The following is a 27388-nucleotide window of genomic DNA, read 5'->3' as shown; positions in this document are numbered from 1 at the left end:
CTCCTCCTCCCCCTCCTCCCCCTCCCCTGTATTAAAGTCTTTATTTCCGGGACCGTGAGAAACAAAGTGTCAGTGTGGAGCAGCGGCGGCTCGCGGGAGACGGCGCGCGCTCACTCTCCGTGGCGATCAAAGTTGGGCGCGCGACACGCCGCTGACCCGCGCGCATCCTCCGGTGGAGCAGCGCGTGTGACCGGTTGCCCGGTGTAACGAGCGTCAGCCGCGGTCCCCGCTCCGCCGGCCGCCGGCCCCACACGGCGGGCTCCCAGGATCACAGGTGAATTACAGAGGCGGTGTTGCTGCGTGTGTGTGTGTGTGTGTGTGTGTGTGTGTGGGGGGGGGGGGGTGTTTTCATTCGTGCATGTTGCACTAAATTGCTTAAACGCTCAGGTGGCTCATCAACTTTGGAAATCAGCTGCTTCGTGTGAGATTTTTTTTAATTTTTTACTCACTCAAGGTTACAGTAGAGCCACGGTGCCTGTCTGAAAATTCACCAAGAAAAGCTTCCGGGCTCGGATGTGGAGGGAAACTAATGCAGGGAGGGCTGTTGCACCTGTGGAGGCTGCGTGTGCATCAGTGCAAGTGGCTGTGTTGGTATTTGGATGGGAATAGGACGGAGGATGCTCTGGGAAGCGTCGGAGGGATTTCAGAGGCTGCACAAAGACTCGCACTTTAGGATGCAACAACCAGCCAACACTGGCTCAAACTGTAGACTAGGCAGCCCAGCACATAATGCAATATATTCATCATTAAATCAACCCAGTGTCCAGCAGAAGGCGTTTGTATGGTGACTGGAGCATAAAAAAAAAATAGTAAAAAGAAAATTTTTTTGGGGGGATGATTTATTCATCTTTTATTTAAGTCTTTTATTTAAATGTCAATATGTGTTTGGGTGTGACACACAAGACCTGAGTCAAAAAGGCTACATCATCACCACCACCACCACCATCATCATCATCATCATCTCTTCGTCGTCTCTTCTCGCTGTGGTGTGTTTTCTGCCTCAGACTTTTCCTGGCAGGCTTTGTGTTGGAGCAGATTCTCACCTTGTTCCACCGCACATAATCCTAAGATTATATGACAGTTTTGCAGGGGCCCTTGGTTTTTCCTTGCATGTTTAGGCAAACTTTCTTTTGATTTGGGTCACTCGTCGGATTTACAGTCAGAGGATAAAATTCAATTAGACAGCCCTGCAGCAATCTTTACTCACTGGCAGATGGCTTAATACTTCTGGATCCTGCCTTAGTGTCCCTTATTGCTCTAACTGGATTTCATCATTTCACACTGTTTATCTGTATAAAAACGAGTTTTAAAAATGTGGCATCATTATTTCAATACTTTCTCAGCCCTGTCAGATCCAAGCCCACTAGCCACCGCTGTCTAAACATTTCACATCTCGTCCCCGTGATCTACTTTGTCATAAATTGAAGTAGACCTCAGAGTAAATTGCTGCACTCCCCCATGTGTTGTCGATGGCATGTTGGGATGTTGGAACCGTGTAAAAAGGAGAATCTGTAATGTGCAATAAATGCAGTGCACACAGCGGATAGGGCATATTGTCTGTCTGAGTTAATCCCAGTCCTGAGGAGATGGTTTTCCTCTCAGTGACATCCAGTTGGATTTTTACAAAGGGACAACGCAGCAGTTGTTTTTTGTTTTTTTCTTCTCCAAGACAACGTGGATGGGGTGTTTGCTTGTTTCTGAGGCTCATTGTCAGACTTACACCCTGCATGGCCTTAAAGAGAAATCAAGACACGAGGGATGCTGTGAGCCTCGCTGCTGCTGCTGCTGTATCACTTTCTCTGCTGCATCACTTTTTCAGTCAGATCAAATTTGCTAATTTGTCTATTTATTCTTTTAAATACGGGTCCTCTTATGAAGAGCAAATGGTAATTAGAAAAACACAAATAGATAAAAAACAATAAAAAAAGAACAAAACATCCAAGCTTGGGTATGGAAAATTCCTGGAGATGAGAGCACTGCCACAGCACGTTTGGCCCTATTTATAGCATTATTGTGTAAGTGAAACAGCTATTAACCGCCCTGGAAGAAACCAGACACCAGACAAGACAGCAAGAGGCAGGTCAACCTTAGCACATCTTAACGGCCTCGTTTTTTACTCTTGAAGCCATGCCAATTCAATCTGTATGAATAATAGTATCTTATTAGTCAAGGTGCGAGCTAAAATCTGACTCTGAGCTCAGGTTGTTGTGTCATGACTTATGGGCCTTATTCTCTCTGCTGGGTAATGAAAACGACAATAATTTATGAGTCATAAATCAATGCGATGGTGAGCGTCATTGAACCGTGAACTAACAGCCAGGTTGAGTCCTTGCTTGATTAATCACCGCTGCTGCACCTCATAGTGGTCAAGTCGACTGTGTTCAATGGCCTGAGATGTAAACAGAACTTTGGCCTTTGACAGACGGATTCATATCTACGGTGACGATAATGACTGAACTCGCTCCAGCAGCCAAACACTGAGGGTAATGTTGAGTTCATTCTCTCCAGCGCAGGAAGCAACTGCAACATTTAAATGTCAGTGGAAACGATTTTATGTGTGCAGAAAATCAAGCTGGGGAGCTTCCTGAAGCAGGAACAGGTCACATTTAAGGAGGAGGGGGGTCCTGGTCTAGTCCAGTCCTGTCTAGTCTGGCCACTGTGGATAGTTAATGATGTAAACTTTTACACTGGACCTGGATTTTGTTCCAGCATTAAGTATCTGTAAAACTTAATTTATACCTAAATATTCCAATTATGTAGTTTTCACCCAGAAATATGGATCCTCATTGAAAAAACCCAGACTGATATTTTTTTGGAGAGCTGCTTTTTAAGACAATGAAAATACACAATATAAACTTTAATTGAACATTTCACACACCATTTATGTTGGAGAGACCCTTACATTAGGTCAAGACTTTAATAATGTTTTTGTTCTCTTTACATATTTTTTTTCAGACCTCATTTAAACCTCATTAGTAGAAGAGTATCAAAGCATTTCTTTGCTATGAACTAAGGATGAAAATGACAAAACATGGAAAAAGGCAACTTTTCACATTTTATACGCTCTATAGGCAGCAGCGATTCCAGAGTCCAGTGGGCCCTATAGGCAAAAAATTGGCAGGGGCCCCGTCAATCGGCGTTTATTGCCATTATGTAATAATATGACACCAATGAAAAATGTACGAAATCAGAACCTTTTTTTTTTTTACTCCAAATGGTCATGCTAGAAGATTGTTCAGACTATAGACATAAAGAACAATCAAAACCTAAATAAATAGCTAAATAACTTCAACATGTCACATTGTAAATAACACATTATAAGGCCAGTGCTCATCAACACATGAAGTCCCTTTCAGGACGTTTCCTCCTGAGTGGTGTTGGCAGTTTAGTGATTTTCACGCTGTATTTGGAAATTTTGCCTACTTTTTTCATAAAAGCAGCTGCCGACAAATATCTAGAGACTTTTTGGACAGAAGCTCTGATGTGGCTCTGGACTGACGGTGTTCAGTGGGTGGGACAGAGCAGCAGCACGTTAATGGACTCACCTTATACCTACCACCGATCTTCTCTGTTTTTATTTTAAATGTGACCTTTAGGGAGGTTTTCTACTGAGTTGTCACTGCAAACAGTCCATTGGTTCTCGAAGGGGGAGGGAGTTGCATTTCGAGACATTGCTGTGGGGTAAACTTTGTTAGCCCTTGGGGGCCCTCTATTTGCCTGGGGCCCCAAGCAGTTGCCTGCCTTGCCTCCAACAACACAGGTCCAAAGTCCAAACACATTTATTTGGGTTTTTGAATCACATATATAGAGCATATTAAAATCTATTGTTTTTAATTATGTGTTATAGTTTATTTATTACTCACATTAGGATTGATTTCTTTGGTGATGCTGAGGTCGAATGTTTTTTAATATTGTATTTCATGGAAATCGGCGTGCCCTGCTGTTGAGTTTCGAGTGGGGGTCCCCCTGCTGGTTGACCTGTCAGGTCTGAGGTCTGAACTGACAACTTTCCCATCTCTGGTCTGATTGACCGTACAGCAGGCTGTCTCCGTGCTGGGGGAGTTAGAAAATTGAACTCACTTGATATAAACTTTGAATATATGAGCAGAAATGTTTTAGTAATATCTATATTTTACTCCGTGGGTGTGTAGTTGTGTTGCCAGTTCACATATCACGTCTTGCAGCTTCTGCTCGCATCATTATTTATTAATCAAAAATCAATTAAAAAACACCATTAGATTACAATTTAGCACAGCATTAAAGCTGGTTGGAAGTCTTGGTTTTATAGCACTTATTATGGTGCATGTTTAACGTGGGAGGTTTCTGCCCCATTAATAAAACTGTCTGACCCATTATGGTGTAATACAAACTGCATGGTGTTGCATTTTAAAATGTACCAGAATTAAGCAGAATTTTGGCATTGGTCTCAAATATATTTCTTTTTTAATTGGCCATTTTTGGCAAGAGTTACACTCCATTTTAGCACTTCATGTGACTCAATAATTGCTCTGACCACTTCATGTGTTGGAGCCACGCAGAGGCCTGTCACTTGCTGAATAACAGGGAAACCACATGACCGCTTAACTGTGCGTGGTGAAAAAAACTGTTCTTCAAGACAAAAATATACAGCTATTTTCCCCAGCATTAATTAGTGTTTGTTTTCCAGTGATAATTATCTGGAGCTGACAAGTGTTAATTGAGAGTTTTTCCACTTACAGAACTCATTTTGTTCACTCTGAAGTGGGTGTTCAGATGTGTCAGAAGTGTGAATGAACTCAATGGTGTTGGCTTATATAAACTCTAGTATGCTGCTGATTGATGGCTGCAACCAGTAGTTAGTATAAGGCTTAAGTGAGCATGGGTCACACCTGTGCAGAGTCTGACTGTAGCTTATTCGAGATGTGCTGGTAAAAGCAGAGAGTTGCTAAATGAGGTTTGCATCCTAAAAGAGATTTTACAGAACCATGGTTGCAGTTCATGACAAATTATGCGCTCATTAGACTCAAATTAATGCTTAAAATTTGTCTGGGTAACCGTCCCGAACACAAGCTTGTGCCTAATGCTTCAGAGATGTATAGTGAAACACTGTATTGCATCTTTATGTCAGTTCATAGTTGTGTTTTTTTGTTTTGGGTTGTTTTTTTTGTTTTCCTGCCAGAATGCCTTTGCAAGTATTCAAGATAGAGCAGTCAAGCAAAAAAACTAAATTCTCTGCAGGGCTGTATGCCAAAGATAAATTCATGACCTTTCACCAAATGGCTTATATGCAACACTATAAATATAAGAAAGTTGCTATCCCTTGAACCTGAGTGGTAGGAAGAAGTATCCACAAAGGCATCTTAAAAATGTTCAATGGTCGCTATAGGACCATTACAACAGAAAGGACTTATTTTTGTTTCAGTATAGCCTTTAAAGTCTCATGACATTTGACACACATTATGCAGTGTGGCTGAGAATTAATTAGACAGACATTTAGAAACGATGTGATCTGTATTAAAGATGGCATTAAGATGCAATGAATGTGGTAATTGATTTAATTTGCATCTCCAGAGAATCTACATTAGGTTGTAAAGAACTGAATGCACAGCTGGTGTTATTCCATATTTTACTTATTGTAAATTGCCATGAAAAACCTAAAACCAACAATTTGTAAGTCTGTTTCTTGGTACTTTTCAAGCCCATTTGTTCTTGCTGAAGACATAAATCTTGTAAAACAGGTCACATATTTCTGTTTCAAGAAGGCTCTGAAACAGCTGGGCAATGCTGTTTTAAAGAATAGTTAGTAAAACATGAGTAAATACAACAATTTTTTACACCACCACTATACAGCACCACTGAAAGCAGCTTTTTAGCATTGCCTCGGTTCTTTTTGATTTGTTGAGTGAAGGGAGGCTTGAGTCTATGTGTGTGACTAATATTGTCTGTACTGGTCAGCTGGCTCGGCTCAGTGAGACCCAGAACTCAAGTTGGTTGAATGTAGGTTGCGATGACCAGAATTCAATGTCAGGGCGTCTAACACCAACGTTAATTTGAAGATGATTAGAAAACTGACGACAACTCGTGTTTCTCCTGTTATTTTCAAACTGGACAGGTTTGATTTCTTAGATCTTATCTTGTCTTTTGCTCCTTACTTCTCCTAGAGAAGGGGGTTTAGGGGAAACAGGTCAGAATTCAGTTATCTCCAAGTAAGAGCTGATTTATTTCTGTGAGACAAAGACGAGACAGCAACATTCCTCTCTGGACAGAGACCAGGGTTTGCTTTATTTAACAGTCTAGAAGAAACATTATGAGTTCAGCATCAAACTTTATTCTTGCTTTTGCCAAGAGGTGTCTCCAGTGGTGGAAAACAACCTTACTAGCTGGTTAGCATGCTAGCTAACTTTAAACTTTGCTCTGTATTAAACCAGACCACTTTCTCACTCTGACCTCAGCCAAATGCTGTGAGTTCCTAAACATAACCACAGCATATCCTCGTTACATTTGTAGAAAACATAATTAAGTTTCCCTCAATGCGTATTTGCTGTTGCATTTAAGTTGTATAGAAACTTAAATTCTAAGAGATGGGGTTGGCTTCTCAAAATATGGCAGTTAAATCACACATTGTACAAAGCCTGTTATATGTAGAAGTGACTCAACATAACCTGCAGTGTGTGTGTGTGTGTTCGCTGTAGTGAGGGAACGTGTTCGCAGGTTCAACAGTGTGGCTGACTGATGTGCTTCTGGAGCAGAGGAATAAGCTATATCAGGCCTTGGATGCACATAGAACTTGTAAATAGGATCAGTTTGTTGCTGGTTGTGATCTTTTCTGTTGACAGTGAGAAAAATATATATCTATTGGCAGACTTATCCTTTAAGACTCCGCGGTGCTGTGGCTAGTTTGTGCCCACTTGACAACCTGCCTGAAAGCCAACCAGAGCTCAGTCTGACGGAGAGCACGGCAGCAGCAGTGTCTGTGTGACAGCTAGTAACAGCTGTTAAGGTGGAGAGGTGAAGCTGAGAAAAGCCAAATGAGGTCCTTTTACTAATGAGGCTTGGTCTCAGCTCTCTCCCCCTCTCCTTCTCTCCCTCTCTCTTTCTCTCAGCTGCAGCAGCATTATCGGTATGCACCTCGTTCTGCTTCCTCTCAGTTCCACAGCAGCTCCAAGGATTCTGCCTCTAACGTAGAAATTCAGCTAAAACACCACTTAAATACCACAAGCGTGCCAGAAGTCAATTTCAGCCTTTTCTTCCCTCAGGATGGATCAGAATTTATAAATATTAAAATATATGACTTAAAACATATGGAAAGCTTTTGGCTCCATAGTTGAATCAGATAGAATCAGTGTCCCGACATGATCCCTGCTCTGTCTCTGTATTACCACATACCTAATCATGTTTGCTTCCTGTTTACTCAGTGCTTAGTTGCTTCTCACCTCCTGTTTAGTGCTCCTAATTGCTCTGCAGGAAATTAGCTGTGTTCACTGAGGTTGACAAATGAATCAATACGGTGAACTACTCTTACACAAGCCAAGACAGGACTTTACAGTTAATTGAGGTGTCAGTCAATACGACGTAATCTCCCCTCCTTTTCAAAAGAAGCTATAAATGTCAACACAACTGAAGCCAGTTAAACACAGCTCGGCGACGACACCAAACATTTGGAGTGAGGGAAATGAATGGAAGTAGGCCACCACAAGCAGCAAAGCATCATAGCAGGCATTTGAATTTCAAGACGCCGCAGTAAATCAAGTTAAGCAAGAGAATAAAACAAAAACATTGACTACAGCTTTTTCAAAAAATGTGCAGCCTCTGCAACGTCTGCAGGGATTTCACTCGCTTGAGCTGCTGTATATTGACTGCTCAGAACTGTAAAGGAAGTGATGTGCTTTTATTTTGATTAATACAAAAACAATAAGAAATTTAGTGGGCTTCTTTTAGAGGAAGTTTTGATGCATATCCGGCTCATGGCAGAGGCTGGAGCAGATCTGGCTTCATTTTGAAATTGATATAGCTGCTTCTGTCAGCTACAGTAAATTCATCTTTCCAGACTAGAATTATGTTCTATTTTCAGATCAATTTCTGCTTTTGTGCAGTTGACTGTGATTCATTTAAATAAAGCAGACATTGATCCCAATTCTTTGTTCCGTAAGAGCAGATGGAGTTTAAGAGTGTTAGATTCAAGTCCTCCTTTGGTGATTTTCCTCTTACTCTGTCACTGCTGTGACCAATTGATGCAGGGAAGTATTACAGTATGAAGCAGTATTGATTTCCTAACACAGCTCTATGAATAGTCCCTGTCCGAAGGATCCAATGCACTGATCCTACAGGCTTGCGTCACATTCAGTCAGATGTTTGCTTGACATGATGGAACAGTGCTCTGAGGTGGCCCGAATTTCTCGCACTGCTCTACTAAATGTGACAAGCACATCCCCACACCAGGGATAAGAAGTGAAAAAATACAGAGGCACATAACCCCAGTTTAATTTTCTCTTTCCAGATGGACTGGCTCACACCTGAGATGTGAAGTGTGTTATGTGAGCCAAGGTGTTTTCCCACCTCGCTGGTGGTGGGGAGAGATGCTGCACTTCGTTGCCATGACAGCAGAAGTTCTCTTTGTTCTCGGGTTCCTGATGAGCAGTGCCCAGTGTAATCCTATAGCGACCTTACCAGTGAGCCGGGAACGTCTGGAAAGAGTGTTGACCCAGGCCAGGGTGGACAAACAGCAGGACAAGCAGGACCCCGACGAGCCGCTGGGATATGGCGCTCATCAGCGGCTGGAGGAAATCAATACTTTGGGCCCCAACAGAACTGCCGTGAGCCGGACCAGGCCAAACCTCAACTCCCAGTCACAGGGATCTAAGGGCGGGAAATCCCAGGAGCTGTGGAGTGAACAGGACAGCCTGAACCAAATAGACGAGGGCCCCACCAGTGACGTCGCCCTCTCGCTGGACGCTATCGACGAGTACGCCTACCCAGACTACAGGGGCAAAGGCTGCATGGACGAGAGCGGCTTTGTGTTCGCCATCGGAGAGCAGTTCACCCCGGGCCCCTCGACGTGCCCTTGCCTCTGCACAGACGAGGGCCCTCTGTGCACCAAGCCAGAATGTCCCAAGGTTCACCCTCGCTGCATTAAAGTGGACACTAGCCAGTGCTGCCCACAGTGCAAGGAGAAAAAGAACTACTGCGAGTTTCGGGGCAAGATCTACGCCTCGCTTGAAGAGTTTAAGGTGAGTCCATTAACTGCGTTCACTCATTTTTTTGACATGCTCAAAGTTGAAAGAAGTGCTGACAGAACACTCCTCGCCATTCAGCGGGAGTTTATCACAGGCGCTACACAGAAACTAGTTACCTTGCCTTGCAGCATGCAAGCGAGCAGGCCGGCAGATTTATAATGGCAAAGGTCAGCACTTGTCTTTTTTCTCACACAACGCCAGCATATTACCAGAGGCTGAATTTAGCAGTGCGGCTCCAGAGTGTTTCCATATTCAGTTTGTTGATACACATGATAGAATTAGAGTTATAGTAATGTTACAACTCTGCAGAGCATGCTGCTACATGTGGGTGTTGTGAAGAGACACAGAGATCCACCAGCAAAATCTTTAATGTTTTATCTTCTGACATCTCTTTGAAAAGCTAGACTCAGGATTGCGCTACAGTCTTGGTGTTATGTGTCTTATGAGACGCTACATCTACCACTTCCTAATGCTTCTCTGTACATTGGTGAGTGTCTCAGCAGGAGGCTAAGGCTAATATAGAATTTCCTTTTTCCAACACATGGTGTTACCGACAGCTCTATTTCAAGTCTTTTTCTGAGGGAAATTACAGAAATCTCTACTTTCACCAGCAGCATACATCAGCCTTTGTGCTGTGCAGTGGGGGTATGGAAGGCGGTGGGGGGTGGGGCGCCTTGATACTAAGCAACAGGCAGGTTTTTATGCTTGATTGCTAAGGTCTGGAGCACTGTACTAAGTGCTGCCTCGCTCCATTTTTCACAGTGGAGTGCTATGCGGAGGCGCAAGCCTCTACTATCTGCTGCAACACCGCTAGAATTAACCTTTGCTCTCTTGTTAAGACTAAAGGTGCTCAGCTTTACGCAAGCAGCCACTAAATGATGCCTTTCACTGGAAATGTAGGAGCTGCATATAATTCCAAATGCATACAATCAGTCCCAGCCTCGGTCCCTCGTTTGTTCTGTTTCAAGACACGCAGGAGCACTTGGATGACCGACTTATTTCCATCATTCTGTGTTCATGCTGAGAGAAAAATGGAAGCATCTTTCTTTTGTTTCCCATTCCTATTGATTTCTCCATATCGCCTGATTGGATAGTGAAGCTGTGGAAGGACAGAATAGTGGAAAAAGAGAGACAGACTCTGAGACAAACAAAGAGCCAGAGTCAAAGATAGCAAGAAATTAATTAAGCGGAGAAGTCTGAGTCTCTGAGCACTGTTTCTCTCTGTGTGAATCTGTGTGTGAACTGTTTATGAGGGTGTTAATTACTATTTCTTCTCTGTTATCCAGGTGTCTCCATGTGAGAAGTGCCGGTGTGAGCCAAGTGGGGAGGTGTTGTGTTCTGTGGCAGCCTGCCCTCAGACAGAGTGCGTGGACCCGGAGTACGAGCCGGATCAGTGCTGTCCCATCTGCAAGAGTGGTGAGTGGAGGTGAAGTGGTTTCCTGCAACAAGGCTGTGGTGAACACTGTATGCCAGTACAACCATTCTGCTTCTGGCTGCTCCACCACAGCAGGCTAGTGTCAAATGTTTTTGCTCAAGGGCACCTCAGCAGGAGTTGTGAGGGCAAGGTAGCGCATCTCATTTTGCTGACACAAAGAGCTCAGCGTGCTGCACTGCAGTGTTTGCTGTCTGTTTCTACATCAGAGTTCATATTTGTAATAACGTAGGTAATGAAGTCACACGAAAAATGTGGTTCATCAGGTCTGAGTTATGGGGAAAAACATTTACTCATGTCTTAATGTGATATAATTACTTAGTGTATCTGATGGAGGCTGCAGCGTATGTTCCAAATCCGTGGCTGCTGTCTGGTAGAGATTTGAGGTCTCCTCGTGTGTTTTGCTGTTAGGGGCTGTGAGTTTGTGATCCTATTGGTTTGAGAGCCCCGGCCCAGGAATTCTGCGGCTCAGAGTCGATTATCTGAAGTTGTTTCGGATGATTCCAGACAGCATGTCCTAGATTATGTCCCCTTGTTTTCTTGGTGTGATCTAATGCAACATGGCAATGTCAGCAACATTGCTTCCTTCAGCAAAAAGAATGATGACTTGCGATATGTATCTCTGACTTGGAATCTTAAAGTGGCGCAGGCTGTCTGCTATAAACAAGAGCAAAGCAATCTGCATGAAGAGAGAGGAAAAAAAAGCTTCCCTGTGACAGAGACAAGATATACACTGCACTCCACGATAAAATGCTTCGACTGTTTGAGCCACTTATTAGACGACAGAACACATAATATCATTTTTGGGGTAAAACTGCAAGCAGGATGTTTTGGTATTTCACTCTGTCTGTTCAAACTGAGCATTTATACATTAAATGATGAGCACAAGATAATTAGAAATAACAGTGAAATTACAAAACCAACTGTTTTGCATAGAAATCAATCGTTAAAAGAAAAAAATAATATCAAGCAGATCATTTAACTTGATGAAATAAACAAAATGTCTACAAGCACCTTCTTTAGTATATGACTACCATCTGCCTAGTTCATTACAATCACACCCAGAATATCACATGGGGTAATTCATGTATCATTTTAGGCTCATAAAACATAATAGACTTAAGCATTTTCGTGTAATGAACGTTGGTGACTGGTTATCAATCAAAAGTTGTCCCACTCAAATTAAAATCCTGTCTCACAACGTCCAGAGATAACGAGGTGAAAACATTGGCAGTCATGAAGCGTTACGTGCTCTATTAATATTTGCCTGCTGTAATCTTGGGGAATACACGCTGGTCCTTTGTTCCCTTTTTGCTGTTCACCCACTTTTTATATATGCACATATTGATCATGCTGAGAGTGCTTTGTGCCGAGTTTTGGGCAGTGCTCCATATCCCCCCCCCCCCCCCCCCCACCTCCCGTGCAATGCCCAGTGGATTTGCAGGGTTGCATTCGCAGGCACATCAGTCAAGGAGACAGATGTAGATACAGTGCAGTATGTGCAGAGATGTGGCAGACATGAGGAGAACATGGATCTGTAGACAAAAGTCCCAACAAATCCAGGGGCTCACTCAGCCGATAAGGATTGTCAGTTTTAGGATGGCATCAGTCCCCATTACCATAAGATTACCACACATTACCATTCACCAAACAGAGCTCACTAAGTCTAAGAGGCTAAGTTACGTGACCACAACTAACACTCTCCCAGTCTGAGTTAGAAATACATGAATTACTGTAGTCTGCTGGGATTCTGTGGCAAAGACTTCACACGTTAAGATCAGTTTACTCATGTTGGGGAGGGGGCTACCACTCAGCCTGTGAACACAGTTGTATAATGTCTTCTGTGGCTGTGGAGGAGCTGTCGAAACCTGTGCTATAAACTGGGGGCATGGAGTTTGAAATCTGTCTGCTTTTATCAGCCAGTGAGGATTTAATAAGAGTTGCGAAATGAGAGCAGCTGCCAGTTCTGGAAGTACTTTTTCCCCCTGCTTTAAATCTCTGTTGCAAGTTTTTCTTTTAATGATATCCTCAATGTACATGGAAAAACTGGAGCCTCCTGGATAATGTAACAATACTATGGCTTTATGTTACGTCCATCAGTTTGAAATATTTCCTGATTGTTTCTGAGAAATAGTGTGTTTGCTGTCAGTGTGGCATCACAGATGGCTCTAAATACTAAAACAACCACGAGCCTTGGCAACTGTTGCTGTGGAGGGGAAGCCAGGCAGAGGCTTGAATCAAAACGGACTTAAATGAAAACACTTTGTTGTTGAGTTTGTGAACAAAACACGGTGTCAGAGGTGCTGAGTTAATAAAATTGGCGCCAAATATAAAAGTAAATTAACTGAAGCTAGATTTTAAGTGTCTCAGCTCCATAATCTTTAGCTTTCACCACTGTTAGCAGTGAACATCACAGGATTGTAAGCTTGGTGACGGATCTTCTTTCCAAATGCACCGTGGGCTGTTGCAGTTGACATGTATCTTGATTGTTTTTTTTAATGTACACAGGCTTACAGCTTCGATTGTCAGTTAGCTAACACTAGCTGTGTCCCAATTCAGGGGCCACATCCTTCAGTGGACGTGGTCTACGAAGGTGTGGCCCTTGTAGTTGCTGTAGACTGTGAGGGCCAAACTGAAATGAGATGATCTGGCCCACAGTTGATTTCTGCTTTGCGTCACCAGCAAGTGAAAACCTCAGAGGCTGAAAAAAGAAGCCATAATGACCACTTGAGTCTGGCTCCAAAAGTGAGTCAGCCCCCATAGACTCCCATGATAAAATGCCCGATTTTACAGCAGAAAGAAATGTTTATAGCCTGGTACAAAATACTGTTTTGGTCTCTACAGCTAATTTCCTCCTTCATGACAACTGTACAGGGGGTGATTTTTTATATAACTCAACTGTTTAAATTTTATTAAGGCTTAAAGTTATGAGTAATTGAGGGCATGCTGCTTTGAGTGACAGCTGGGTGGGCGTATGATTGCCACAAAATGGCATTCACTGAAGTCTCAGCTCCACACATGTCCCACCTCTGTGCTTATTTTTGGATTAGCTGGCAGCTAGGCGGAGTCCGGCACTGTCAAGATGCCGACGGCAGAGCAGCCCACTCTGAGCTTCAAAACTACTCTTCAGAAACCTATGGGTGATGTCACGGAGGTTACGTCCATCTTTATTTTTACAGTCTATGGTCACCAGCTGTGCCCGTCCTTACCGTTGTGTCGCAAAGTTCTGCTCCTGTCGCCTAGCAACCTTGACAACACTTTTATTTTTACAAAAACATGAGGTTTTAAGGCCCTTGTTTTTTTTTTGTTTTTTTACAATTGTACCGTTAGCTGTCCAGTTGAGCTGAAGCCCAATGTTTAATTTAACAGTGTAATCCTCGAGCTCTCTGTTGGCATTGTTTGCTGACATATTCTTTTAATTATGGATTTTGGGAAAGGTTGGAGCATGAAAAACCCAAAAGTTGTTTCCTTCGTTGTTCAGGAAAAGAAGGCCACATTTGTCATCCATGTTTGAAGGAGCCTTGGAAATGGGCCAGCCAATCCGTCTTCAAATGCAGCCTCCGAAGGATGCAGCCCCTGAATTGGGACGCAGCTATTGTCTTAAGAAGATGACCTAGTCTTCTTCTTCTGGAATTGGGTACACCTGACAACCCCCCCCCCCCCCCCCCCCCCCCACACACACACACACACACACACACACACACACACATACACTTTGCAAATCTATAATCTAGTATTGCGTTGCATCATGGGAATTGTAGGCTGCAGTGCTTTTGTGACTGAAAGTCAAGATGTCTTGGTTTCTTGTGACCCCCCCCACCATCCTTCAGATTTATGGGGGTGAAATACTAGACTGCTCTAGTGCCCCTTTAGCTGGCTCCTATTATTTTTTGTCACACATACACCTGTATGGCACTTATCTGTAATTAGGAGTCTGCTCCTACATCGTCATGCACCCTCTGTCTGCTTGGTCTCATGCTCTTTTTGAGTAATCAGCAGGAGCACAGTGGTAGTTATGAAAATGCAGAAATAGCCTTTAGCAGCATTTACGCCTGATTTGTGCTGCAGTCAAGCTGCAATGTTTTTAAAGCTGCAGAAGGTGAGATTTTTACGTTTAAAATAAATAGTTTTTAAAATGTGTTATTTCTAAGCCTCCTGCAGGTTTAGTTCTCATATTCAGGATTGCTGTGAATATCAGAGCTCAAACTGTTGAGTTGAGTGTCTTTGTATCACTTTGGATTTAACAACCTCTTATTGGACAGGGAATATTTCTGGCTCTGATTTAATGAACAGTGCTGGCAGGTTGGTCTCTGTGTAAACACGAGCTGTAAACAGTCTCCGCGATCACCAGACATCTTTGTGAGCGTCACCTTCCACCTGCTGGAGAAAATGGAGGTATCTGTCAGGGAATAATCCTTCAAAAACATGACGCTTTGAAGACTTGATTGTCACAAACGTCACTTTGCATTTGCAGTCAATTTAATGCAAGACGCCTCAAAGGCAGTGGCTGACGGGACCCACCTCCCACTGTCTAAGGGGGGTGAAGAGAGAGAGGGTGTGCCTTTCCTCAGCGTACAGACTCCCTATGCAACAGTCTGGGTTTTGTCCAAGACAGGACAAAAAATATATAAATAAATAATGTCATTGCCCTGTAAAGGTCCAGCTAAATTAAAAACCCTTTCCTTGGAGGGAAGGAGAGGACCCTGTGTTGGCTCTTGGCTACATTGCTGGGGGGGTCGGACTGGGGGTGCCTATATATATATATATATATATATATATATATATATATATATATATATATATATATATATATATATATATATATATATATATATATATATATATATATACATACATACATACACACACACACACACACACACACACACACACACACACACGTAAATTTGTGTATATATCTTATTATTATAAGGATGTTACACATCATCATCATCATCATCATCATATTATTATTATTATTATTATTATTATTATTATTATTATTATTATTATTATTATATACCACAGACTGTCTTACACTATCACTAAAACTAATCTAATCTTCAGCCTTGGATATTATGGTATATACACCCTGTAACTGTCCTATGTTATGTCAACTATTATGTTTTATATTTTCTAAGTCACTATGTCTCCCATGTCACTCCTTGTTTCAAATATTTTAGTAAATAGAAAAAACATGTTAACATATAAAGTAATAGGGAATACACTATTAAACTATCAAACCAATGGAAGATACATTAACCAGAGGTAAACAGAAGTGAGACATCACACTGAATGACACCACTGATCTTCCTTCACCTCATTTCAACATCAAACGATTATACATTGAATTTCACTTTGTCTTTTATTCATGACGCTTCTTCGCCAGGTTTTTACAGATGCTGTGATTTAAATGATGAGGATCAATGATTGTCAACTCCCACCTCGCCACTGTTGATCACACAGCACTCAATATGAGACAGCGCCGCCGTGGTGGCTTGCTGATGAAATACTGATGATGTAAAATGAGGTTACTGGAGGTCGTTGGAGAGTTCCTCCTCTGGTTCTGTTGTTTGTCTTGTCTACAGATGTTGTTTGAGGTACAGGCAGATGTTAAGACCTCCCAGGAACTCTGATGCATCAGAGCCACGGTGCCACATCAAAGCTCAGCTCATTAATGGCAGCGAATTAAATACTCATCCAGATGTGTCGTGCTACCATAAAAGTATAGTGTGTCATGGAGTTTAAGAGTGTGCACATTAAAGTATAAAAAGCACAGAAAAGGAAAGAAAATGGATTAAATGAGGTGAAAAACTGAAGCAGCAGATCTGTAAAGAGAGAAAAACCGAGCTGTAGTTCCTTATTCAACAAGTCATCCCTGCTGTCTTTTACCCCCATTTCCCAGCTAACAGTCCTCTTTACCATTTTCCTCACTATTGATATAAATCACAATGAAGTATTTCAATGTTTGATAAGTTCATCAATTATGCACAGGCATTATCTTGGCCTTTTCAGGCATGCAAAATCAATGCTTATGGCAGAGCACCCTGTCTCAGATGTGTTATTCAGCTTGTACGCGAGGAGACACTTGGGGAAGAGCCAGGGGAGGAAGATGAAAGTGAGAGGTATCGCTTACATCCACCCCAGACAGTTGTTCATGAATATCAAAGAACAGCTGTGAATGGAGGCAGGTTCTCATCATTTTTTACTCATTATCTTAAAGCAGTGGAACACATTGCAATTAAATAGTTTCATACCCCTAAAGTTTGTGACTATCACTTGCTGGCCTCCATAAAGTTTAATTAAACAATATTGATTCATCCAAAGAACACCTAGTCAATACAAGTCAAAGAGGAAAGGAAGGAAAACATGCTGTCTGTACTTGAGTTTTTCTTTTTTCATGCTGTCAATATTTTTGAAACGTTATATTCCTTTCTTTGACATATAGGTGTAAAAGATATGGAAGTGTTTGTTGTAAATTATAAGCAAGTTTTCTCTCTCTTGCAACATCTGCTTTTGAAGAATGCTCAGGCAAAAAAAACAAAATCATTGCAGGAGAAGCCTTTCTCCTTGGCACCTCGGCCGTGGCTCCCTCCCTCTTGTCCTTTGCTCTTGCAGGGTATTGCCTTGGCAACGCATGAGGAAACAAGCAGTGCTCTTCAAGACTTAGACATTAGGGTCAACACTAATCTGTGGGGGATGTGATAAACAGTCTGAACCGGGGCCAAAATCACTTGAAATAGAGCATCACGAGACATGGTAGCGTGGTTGCCAAGAGGGATGGAGACTCATTTAAATTAAGAGAGGCATGATTCATAGAGGGCCTTTTAATACGTGACAATTAAAAAAAAAAAGAAACACGAGGGAAGGGGAGCTCTGGTATATGAATGTGAAATGGCATGGTTTGTCCATCTGAGGCAGCTTCCATCTCACCCTGCCAACACAGATAAGGAGCAATGTGGCAAACAGAGTTGGTCCCAGTCAATGAATGTAAAAATTAGTGCTTGGTTGTACCTGACTCTTTGTAAAGCCCTGCAGTGCTTAGTTACCGTTGCTATGCACATCAAGCTTTCCATTTTTACATGGCACACATGTAGCTTATGATGATAACATGGTAAATTTACCATTGTAATTTTTTAAAAAGTTGATCTTCAATTTCTAGAAGTTAAAGGTCCCATATTGTATAAAGGTAGATTTCCATGTCTATTTTGATTATAAAACAGGTCTAGGTTCTATATTAATACTGTGAAAGTATCAAAGCCTCAGTCCACAGAGAAATGCACACAGCCTGTATTCAGAAACTGAGCCTTAAAACCAGCCGTGAGGACTTCTGCAACTTTATGATGTCACAACAAAGCAGTCAGTGCTCTCAGTCATACCCCAAGCCCCGCCCACCTGGACGCACCATCCAAACTTACAGGATTAGGTTTCTTTGAGTGTTTACCTGAAATCTGCTATATATTTATTCCATCACTCAGAGCCTCTCTTCTGATTGGCTGACTGACCTGTTGTTACTAGAGCTCCAGAGAGAAGCCTGAGAGAGGAGATGTAAAACTACACTGAGATGGTTTTTGGTTCTTAAAACCACTAATATATCTTCCTATGTATATCAACACTTCAGATAAAACTATATGGGACCTTTATATATTTTGCTTTTTTTGGGACCACGGACATACTTTTCTGAGATGATGATAATGTTGAACAAAAAGCTTAAATGCTGGTATGGTCCTGATGTAGATATAATTAAAGATAGGCTCTTTATTTCTAGACATCTACCGTGGATTTTTTTCTGTCACTTTTGTCATTTTTTTGACTGTCAGTCACAGATGTAGCTTTGTCTCACTGAGCTTGTTTCCATCTGATTTGTTTCAAAATGAAGACTAAACCAGGAGATCCACTGATATTCAACACGTATTAGGGTAAAGTTAATCCAAAGGATAGAGACATGGTCGGCTGGGTTTTACTTTGAAACCACCAGGATGAGACAAAGCGGCACAAAAAAAAAAAAGTAGTCTGTTTCAATTCAGTTATCATTTAATATGCAAGAACCAGTCTAAGGTATTATCCCATAGATACCCCATCTGTTTGAGTATAGCATTTGTTATTACAGGAGAAAAGTATTTTTCTTGATGTTTTTTGATCTCGTTCCCACTGTAGATGCTCCTTAAGATAACATCTGTTGTTCTCTCCAGTGGTACATTAGTGAACAGAGACTTTACATAAATCCATATCCATCTTCATGAAGGTGTATTGGTTTATCCTTAATGCGATTGGCAGCATCAAAGCAGTATTTTCATTTCTTGCCGGAGGAGCAAGAAAAGATGAAAGAAGTTTTTGCCACATAGTAAAAAGCTTCCAGTGGTGTCTATAATAGAATGTAATGGAGGAACATGGACAAAGTCTTTGTGAATCTTGAGGAGGCCATGTGTTCTGGCAGGTTTCATTTTATCCAGTCTGTATTAGTTAATACAGAGATAATAGATAATTCTACAGGGTACGAAGCCCTGTTGTTGTTGGATCAGCCTCTTTAGATTGATGTTAGTCTTGGTATAAGTTGGATAAAGATTCCATATAACCTGACTTTTTTCATGTGACTACAACATTTCCTTCATTTTTGTCTGGTGGTCTGAGTGATACCATGAAGGACTTAAAATATGGATCCATCTGTCCCTCAGGGGCAAAATTGCAGAGCAGATCCTAAAAAGATCTGTTCAAAAAATAGGAAGCAAGGAGATAAAGTTTATACCAATATGGGACTCTGAGATTTCTTACTTTATATCCACAAGAGGATCCTACACCTAAAGTGTTGAAAGGCTCTGTTATAGATGACTTCAGGTGTCCTGGTTGTAATGCTGATTGCATTGCACCTGATTTCCAGATTGAGTGTTGAAAAGGACCTAATAGAGCCATATATGAACATTAGGCAAGGAATTTAAACATCTCACTGATACTGTAAAACCTCCTGATAGGCTGGACCTGCTACTTGAAGCCAAGCTAGAGGCAACTCATGTGTAAAAAACACGTCACCTATGATGATAACATAACACTGAAATAACTGATCAGAGTAAATGTGGCTGCTTAAAGAAGCTTTTGCTATCAGCAGATATAAACCTTCACAGAACAGTGGTTTGCATTATGTTGTGAGCACTGTTGCTTCATTTGTTTTGTTGCTGTGAGATCTCACAAGCCGTGTAGGTCTGTCAGATCATCAGCCTAATTGACGTACCTGAGCAGTCAGCTGGCACACCTGCTATTTATCTGCTGCTGTTTCCTCGTCCCCTCTGACTCCTCCTGGTGATGGTTTTGAAGCAAAGCATGTGAAAACAGCCTGCACTCATGTGGCTACATAAATAATATGATACAAAAAAAAAACAAAAACCTGAGGTTAAAGCTGCATGTCCCATACGAAAGCTAGATGGACTCTTCATTGTATTCCTTACACGTTTGCTCTGGCTAACAAAACACACTACCCTCCAAACTCTTAAGAAACATAATATTACTTGTATTAGAGCCTTTTCACGCTGCTTTAACACTGCATGTGGAGAAATCAAAAACGTGGCTGGCCTTTTGCGAAGCTATGATTGGACAATCGCTGTTCGGGGGCAGTGTGCAGCGAACAGTTGATAAAGAGTACAATTATTACTTCTTTCAGAGCAACAACAAACACAACAACAGCCAGTAATGGATTCAGTATACAGAGGCTGTTGTAAATGTTACACGCTGACCGTAGGTAATGATATAATCAGGAATAATAACTAAGCATACACCGATTTCATTTATTAGATAAACTGGAAAGGGAAAGTAGGGCATTTTGCATTGTCTAATAAAATAACAAAAGGTTAAAATGAGTTTTTCACCTTTTTGATTCACCCCGCAATGTTTTATTATCTAAAGGCCATTTGCCATTACTGGACTTGTAGGTACGTTAACAACAGAGAAAGGTCTCCAGAATGAAGGTAATGGTTAGTCACATTATGTCTTAACAATTAGAGTGCTGCTGGGTCACTGAATGGTTTTCAGCTTTGGTCTGCTCATTAGAGGTTATTTTCTAAATTTTCCTCTGAATAAAAGTCATGGTTAATGTGAAATCCAAACACATTTTTCACATCACAGAAATAGACAGTAACACACTAAACAAAAAGGTCTTATAGATTGACGTCAAACCTTTAAATATATTGTTTATGAGGTTTAAGTAATTGAGGTCTTCCAGTAAAGCCCATCACCTGGACACCACTGTGCTGACTGGCGAGGGTTTGTGGCTCTGCTCCTGTGAAGGACATCCGTTATGACAGTCGTGCTACTTGTGTGCAGCTGGGTTGTTCAGCCACAAAGATTATCAGTGGGCACAGTAGCTGAAGACAACATATGCAAACAAACATTCACATGAGGTGGCACTTTCATAAAAACTGCAGCTTTTATGTGTTGCGGGTCATGTTCAAAAGACTGCACCCATTTCACGCAGCATCTCTGAAACAAATTATTCATATTGTTCTTAAATCATGGTCTCTCCCTGCAAAAGTTCTCCTATTTCCTGTCTTTGGAACGCAAGGTCATTCTTATTCTGCATTTATAATGCAAATGTACTCAGGAAATGCATTAAGATGAGTGATTTCTGCTATTCTTCTCTTTCCATTACCTTATAATGAAGCTCTGCAAGTTTATAACATTTCAAAATTAAGGGGTATGATGATTGGGATGTGTCCTCGTTTCCCTGTCCATTATCTGGCTCTGCTACAGAGCCAAAAGCCACAGGTGCTAATGGCTATCTTTTTCACACACTGCCCATGCCAACTTCTAACACGCTGTAGTGACAGTTTGAATCCAACTGTTCATGCACATGCACAGTCCATTTGTTTCTGCCTCTTCGGGTGTCGTTGAAAAGCTCTTGTGAAGCCTGATGTGCCTGTAAAAATCTCTTTCTGCCTTAGAGAGTGAGAGGCAGAGAAAGACAGAGAGTGATGGTGAGATGGGGATATATTATATTAATGAAGCAATGACAAAAAGGTGGGTGTGATATGAATGGCAGAATAATAGGGTGATGGCAATGAGTAAGCACAGTGGCGCCGAATCCATGCATAAATTAACACAAACAAGTGTCATGCAACCGTGAATGTCTGGCTGACAGGCTGTGGTTTAATCCCGGCTCCAGGAGGAAATACTTTTGATTTATTTTGTAAAGTGCATGATTAATTTTTGCATTTTTCTCTCCCAGCGTATCCTTGACATATGCGTCTTTTATTTGACACACTGTGTTCTAAATGCTGCTAATGATGATGAATCAGTAGCGACAGCAGCGTGGGACACAGGATGAGTTGTTATTCAGATTGGGTGTGTGTGTGTGTTCATCTGAAGACTTATAAATGTGTTAGGGTTGACATTTTGACAGGCCTCGGCAAACTGTTCACATTGATTGATGTGCCAGCACGCTCCTTCTGGTGTGCTGCTGTCCAATGAAATGCTCTGGCTGCAGCTGAAAGACTCCCCATTTATCAGGATCTTAATTATAAAACACAGTGGCTCAAGACCTTGTTAGTCTAAGGGAAATAGCCATTGTTATGCTATACCTGATGTTGTGGAACAATTCCCTTAGTGTTTATATTTTGCCATGCAGCTTGAGAGATAATGGATGATTTATGAGGACTTTTTTCCAGCCAGTGGTTGAGGACACAGGCACTTTGACTAAACAAAGGCCTTCCTATCACACCTAGTACCGAAGAATATAATTCTGTAGGTGACACAAGGAGCACACTTATATTTGTTATTGTGGTCTTTGCAGTTGGATTTTTGTGCACACAATGTCATACAAAAGGGAGCACCAAAGCTGGGCTTTGGTGGTAGTTCCTTTTTTTGCAAGTCTCTGGGCCACATTCAGGGCTCAGTTCTAAACTTCAACCTATTAAATTTTCCATTAGTGAGCCAATTTCCTAAATATTATAAAAAGAACAGTCCTTCAAAACTGTTGCTTAATTTGGTTGTTACGTACAATTCCACTGTGTACTCCTTCCTGGAAGTTCAGCTACATTTGTGCTTTACTTGCAGTGTAAGAAATACCTCTCATGTGCACACCTCAAATTAAATCAAATACACAGAGTCTAAATTAAAATGAAAAGGCTTGGGTTGAATGTCTGAATCCCAGAACGAGACTATGGAAGAGATAATCATGTGAATCGAGTTCTTAAGAATTCAGCGTAATCACTGTAATCCCAGGATGAATCTGTTCCCTGATGCGAGCTTGATCGTCCAAAATGAAAAATGCTCCTCCACATACACTGTAAGTGGTCACCGAGGGGTCTGAGGAGCATGGTAATGATGGCCAAAGCCTATTTTGATAAACAGATACAAAGCCAAATGATGATTCATGGCACCTTTAAAGGGACTCTAGTGAAAACTCATTCACTCTATTAAATGTGATCAGCATTGGTTTCTTCCTAAATTAAAGCCTGTCAGAACTGGACACTGACACTCCCAGCAGAAGCCTGTTCATAAATCCTCATGCTTGTGTGGCTATTATTTTTCTGTGCCTCTTATATTCACATAACCAGAACACTATTTTGGGAACAAATCAATGAAAGCCCAGATGTGAGAGACCATTTTCCACTGAGAGAAATGAAATGAAGGGCAGTGGACTCAGTCTCTTGTGTTCATTATCTTTTTTTTTTTCTTTTTTTTTTGACTGACTGCATTCAAGCTGACTGAGATGTCATGAAAATATCTTAACAAAACAAAATAAGACAACCAGCTGTGCTGAACTCCATATGGAAATTTGGTCACTGCAGCAGACATGACATCTAAAAGGAGCAGTAAAAGAATAACTTAAGTCCTGTCCTACTTTTGAACAAGCCTGTGTCCCACTGGCCTTTGTTCCACTCTGTATTTTCATATATAGATGAAGACGTGCAGCTTGGGTCCTAGACAAGAACATTATTCAAATCTTATAATTGATCATTACAAAATAACAATATAAAATATGTATGATTACTTTTGTTGTATTGATGAGATGCACAAAGCAGTAGTAGATAAAATTTAGCTTAAAATAGCACTAACAACATTTCAGGTTTTTGCAAACAATAACGGGGCTTTCAGACAATGACTTCTTATTATTAGCCAGGCTAATGCTAACTCTTGCTTCTTAGCAGGGGAAAGATACAGTATGTCTTTGTTGCAGGCAATGGTAAGACTGCTAGAAGTTTGAAAAACTCTGCCTATGTTCGTCCTGTCCTCCGCGACTCCCCCCACGCTCTGCTGACCTGAGCGGCCAGAGCAGCGCAAGTCGTGTGTCTGAAAGCCCCATAATAAAAAGAAGTGAACAAAATTCACCAGGGAATGACGGCTAGAGGGACCCCAACCTAAATGGGGCTCTGTGCTCGACCAGAGCCCAATATCCACAGTTCTTGAGCATTAACATTTATCAAACTTAAAATTTAAAACAAACCCAGGTATTCATGGCAGCTAACTAGCTTATAGGCTAGTAGGTGTTTAGACTAGCTACCTAAGTTAGATATGATATTTCCAAAATACACAAGTCAGTGGCAGTAAGAGTACAAATCTTTTGAACATTAGCTTGTGTCCTAAGTTAGCACCCTGTTTAGTTAGTGAGAAACGCTCATCTTTTTACATTATCAGTAATGTCACACACAGCTTTCCCAACGCTGACATTAGCTAACTTTAGCCGCTACAAGAGATTGGTCATAACAGAACAGGTGGCAGCAAAATCCCAGGCCCTGTTTGCTAACCATTCTTTTTGTAGCACTGTTCAAATTTTCTATACTATAAATCTTATCCACTAGTATGTAGTGCACTTCCAAACAGCCGCAAGTCACACAAAAATGTAGTGTACAGACGATGTACACTACATCTAGACCATCATGCATTGTGGTCTGTCTCTACAAAGTGCTGCAGAAGAAGTCATCTTGCTAACAGGCTAGGTGCTAACGTTAGCTGCTACCTAATGTGATTTTATTACTATTGAGAGTGCCTGGCCGGCATAATACTCCAGATGTCTCCACCACAGAGTAAAGATTGCTCTGTAGACACCAATGAAAACATGCATAATACACGAACGATGCGTAATTTTTAAAATTGCTTGTCTATTTTAATGCATATTGCTTCATGAGATGCAGATGTGCTGGCGTTTGTTTATGCAATGGAGATAATTATGAGTATGCTGCGCATAGTTATGTAGCATGAGGGAGTGAGTGACTGAGTGCAAATGGAAAATCTGAGCACAGCCCCACTGTGCATAATTGGGCTAACTAGTGTTTAATCAAGTGTTTGCAATAACATTGTCAGTCTAAATAACATTAGGGGTGTTGCAATATACCAGTGTTGACAATAACTGCAATATTTAAAAAATTAAATATTGATGTCGTATTAAAAATACACATATGGTAGTATCGTAGGTGTTGTGGATAGTTTGTTTATCAGTTCATCTGGTTGCCTTTTCATACTTCATTAAGTGTTTTTGTGTGCTTTTGTTGGTTACAGACTTGCTCCACTGCCATACACTTGTATTTGAGTCTAGTTCATTTGCCAAAAATGAGAAAAAACACAATAAGCAAAGTTAAAGATTAATTTTACTGATTGCATCACTATTATTATTTTTTTTTCAAATTTTCTATACACATCATTATCATGAATTCTTTTGGCCACAATAATTGTGTAATGAAAATCTTATATCATAAAAGCCCTAATTCACTACTAATCCAGATATTTAATGATACTTATTGGGTTTACTGTATAGACTGAAAAGAATAAGCAAGATTTTCTATTAGCACAGAAGCAAGGTTGTAGTTCATAAATCACCTGCGTCCAGACTCACAAGGGTGTCTGTGAATTTGTGGAATTTTAAATTGATTGGGATCCTTCGAGCAGCACAAAGGAATGTGACATTGAATTGTGTGTTCAGAACTTAAACTGCATTTTTACACACCGAACAGTGTCCTTGGTGGATCAAGTACATTGACTTTATATATGCAGTCATTGGTCTGGTAGCAGAAAACACCACAGAGGAGTGCAACCTTCACAACAATCTTTAAAATGACTCCCTACACCAATGTATGCATAATTCTTCCTTGTACCTGTGAGGTCAGGCTCTTAACACTGAAAATGTGTGTTAAAATGTGACACAATGCAACAACACAAAAGAAAAATATTAAAAATATATAAGGTCAATCTGAACCTGTTTTCAAAGTCATTATAAGTCATCTGAACCTGTTTTTCTTTGCCACCCACAGGGCCAAATTGCTATGCGGACACAGCAGTGATACCGGCTGGCCGAGAGGTGAAGATTGATGAGTGCACAATCTGCTACTGCACATACGAGGAGGGCACATGGCAGATTGAGCGTCAGGCTACCTGCAGTAAGAACGAGTGCCAACGGAGCTAGAGACTGGCACATTGAGAGGGGACATTGGCACGTAACACCAGCGCCAATTCGCATGTAAACTCTCGGCCTTTCACCCAGTCAGCTGGACATCAGGGTCGGACAGCAGCCCTCGAGCATTTCCGCATTTATACTGTAGTCACTCCTGCATTACTGAAAAAAGATGCTTTTATGAAAGTTTATAATCCACACACAGAATATCTATTTATCTATGTATTAAATTATTTATGACTATATACCTATAGGGGTCATTAATGCTGAACTAGTGAAAAAATATTTTTTATAGCCTCTGTATTTTAATAAGCAATGTATTGGACCAGAGGTCAATAAAACAACAGAATGTATAGAACACACACAGCTGTCTTTGGAGGTGAAAACCTCGATGTCTCGACATGTGGTGTCATCTGACAAATCCTGACACCTGCCCCTCTACCACCAAAGTGCAGACTAGACTTGTGCGATCAATTTCAGAGTGATGGGAAAAGATTTGCTGTGTAGAACGATCAAGTGCAGCGTTAAAAACAAAATGAGAAACAGAGGAATATTAAAGAGGACTTGACTGTTTCCTGTTTTCTTTTATCTTTTTGGATGTTCAGATGTGTTTTTGATTTGAAAGTGCTTTTTTGTATTTCTCTTCGTACTGTGTGTTCATGTTTGAAATAAATGCCAATCTGTGCTCGGTAAATGCTCAAATAGTACTTCTCAGTTGAAGGTCTTCGTGGTTAGTCTTTGCTGAAAGGTTGGTGTTTAACATTTTCTGTCTTCTAATTGAATAAAATGCTCACAATTTCAATTGAATCATCAAATAATACGCAGATGAAAAGATCAACCCAGATCCGTCTTTCGGAATAAATGATTTGGCATTTCAGATATCACAGGTAACCTTTGAGTGTGACAAAGTCGAACAAATCCACTCTTTAGATGCAATCATTTTGCTGTTTTGAAGTACTAGGATGAGCACTGTTTGTGGGAAAGCTACAGGTAAATATTTAATGAGTTGTCAAGAGGATATTAACTTATTTAGCAATGCTGCGGTTTCATTTTCAGTAGCTATAAGCATAACAATATAAACAAAAGAGGTTGGAAGTAAGAATACAGACTCTCCATATTTGCCTGTGGATTTCAACTCCATTAATAAAGACTGGACAATCCAATGTCATTGATCCCAATTTGCTTCCAAAATTTAGAAACTGAAAGGTCATGTGGCTTGTAGCATATTTTTTTTCTTGTCTACATCTTCAGTTTGAGGATGAGGACTAATGAATGCATGAATCTGGCAGAGGCATGGGGCCTATTGACCAGCAGATCAAAAATGATGATTAATGATTTAAGCACAGGTTATGAACACTGAAGTGCAGTCTG

General features: G+C 41.1%; 1 protein-coding gene across 1 annotated transcript; it reads left to right on the top strand.

The window, feature by feature from the left end:
* Positions 1-23: 23 nt before the first annotated feature.
* vwc2 (von Willebrand factor C domain containing 2) lies at positions 24-26711 on the top strand. The gene is made up of 4 exons (XM_071481357.1): positions 24-274; positions 8477-9206; positions 10499-10628; positions 25878-26711. The coding sequence occupies exons 2-4, from the start codon at positions 8556-8558 to the stop codon at positions 26027-26029; spliced, it is 933 nt and encodes a 310-aa protein (XP_071337458.1). The 5' UTR covers positions 24-274; positions 8477-8555; the 3' UTR covers positions 26030-26711.
* Positions 26712-27388: the final 677 nt, after the last annotated feature.

Source organism: Trachinotus anak, unplaced genomic scaffold (assembly GCF_046630095.1).
Source record: "Trachinotus anak isolate AG129_WGS33_773 ecotype Australia unplaced genomic scaffold, CSIRO_AGI_Tana_v1 ptg000007l, whole genome shotgun sequence".
Lineage (NCBI taxonomy): Eukaryota > Metazoa > Chordata > Actinopteri > Carangiformes > Carangidae > Trachinotus > Trachinotus anak.
The sequence above is the reverse complement of the archived record's forward strand: the minus strand, read 5'-3'. Positions and strand labels throughout refer to the sequence as shown.

Coding starts and splice junctions, on each gene's coding strand:
- vwc2 (XM_071481357.1), top strand. CDS start 8,556: ATGCTGCACTTCGTTGCCATGACAGCAGAAGTTCTCTTTGTTCTCGGG. Junction 9,207..10,498: donor CCTCGCTTGAAGAGTTTAAG/GTGAGTCCATTA, acceptor TCTGTTATCCAG/GTGTCTCCATGTGAGAAGTG. Junction 10,629..25,877: donor CTGTCCCATCTGCAAGAGTG/GTGAGTGGAGGT, acceptor TGCCACCCACAG/GGCCAAATTGCTATGCGGAC.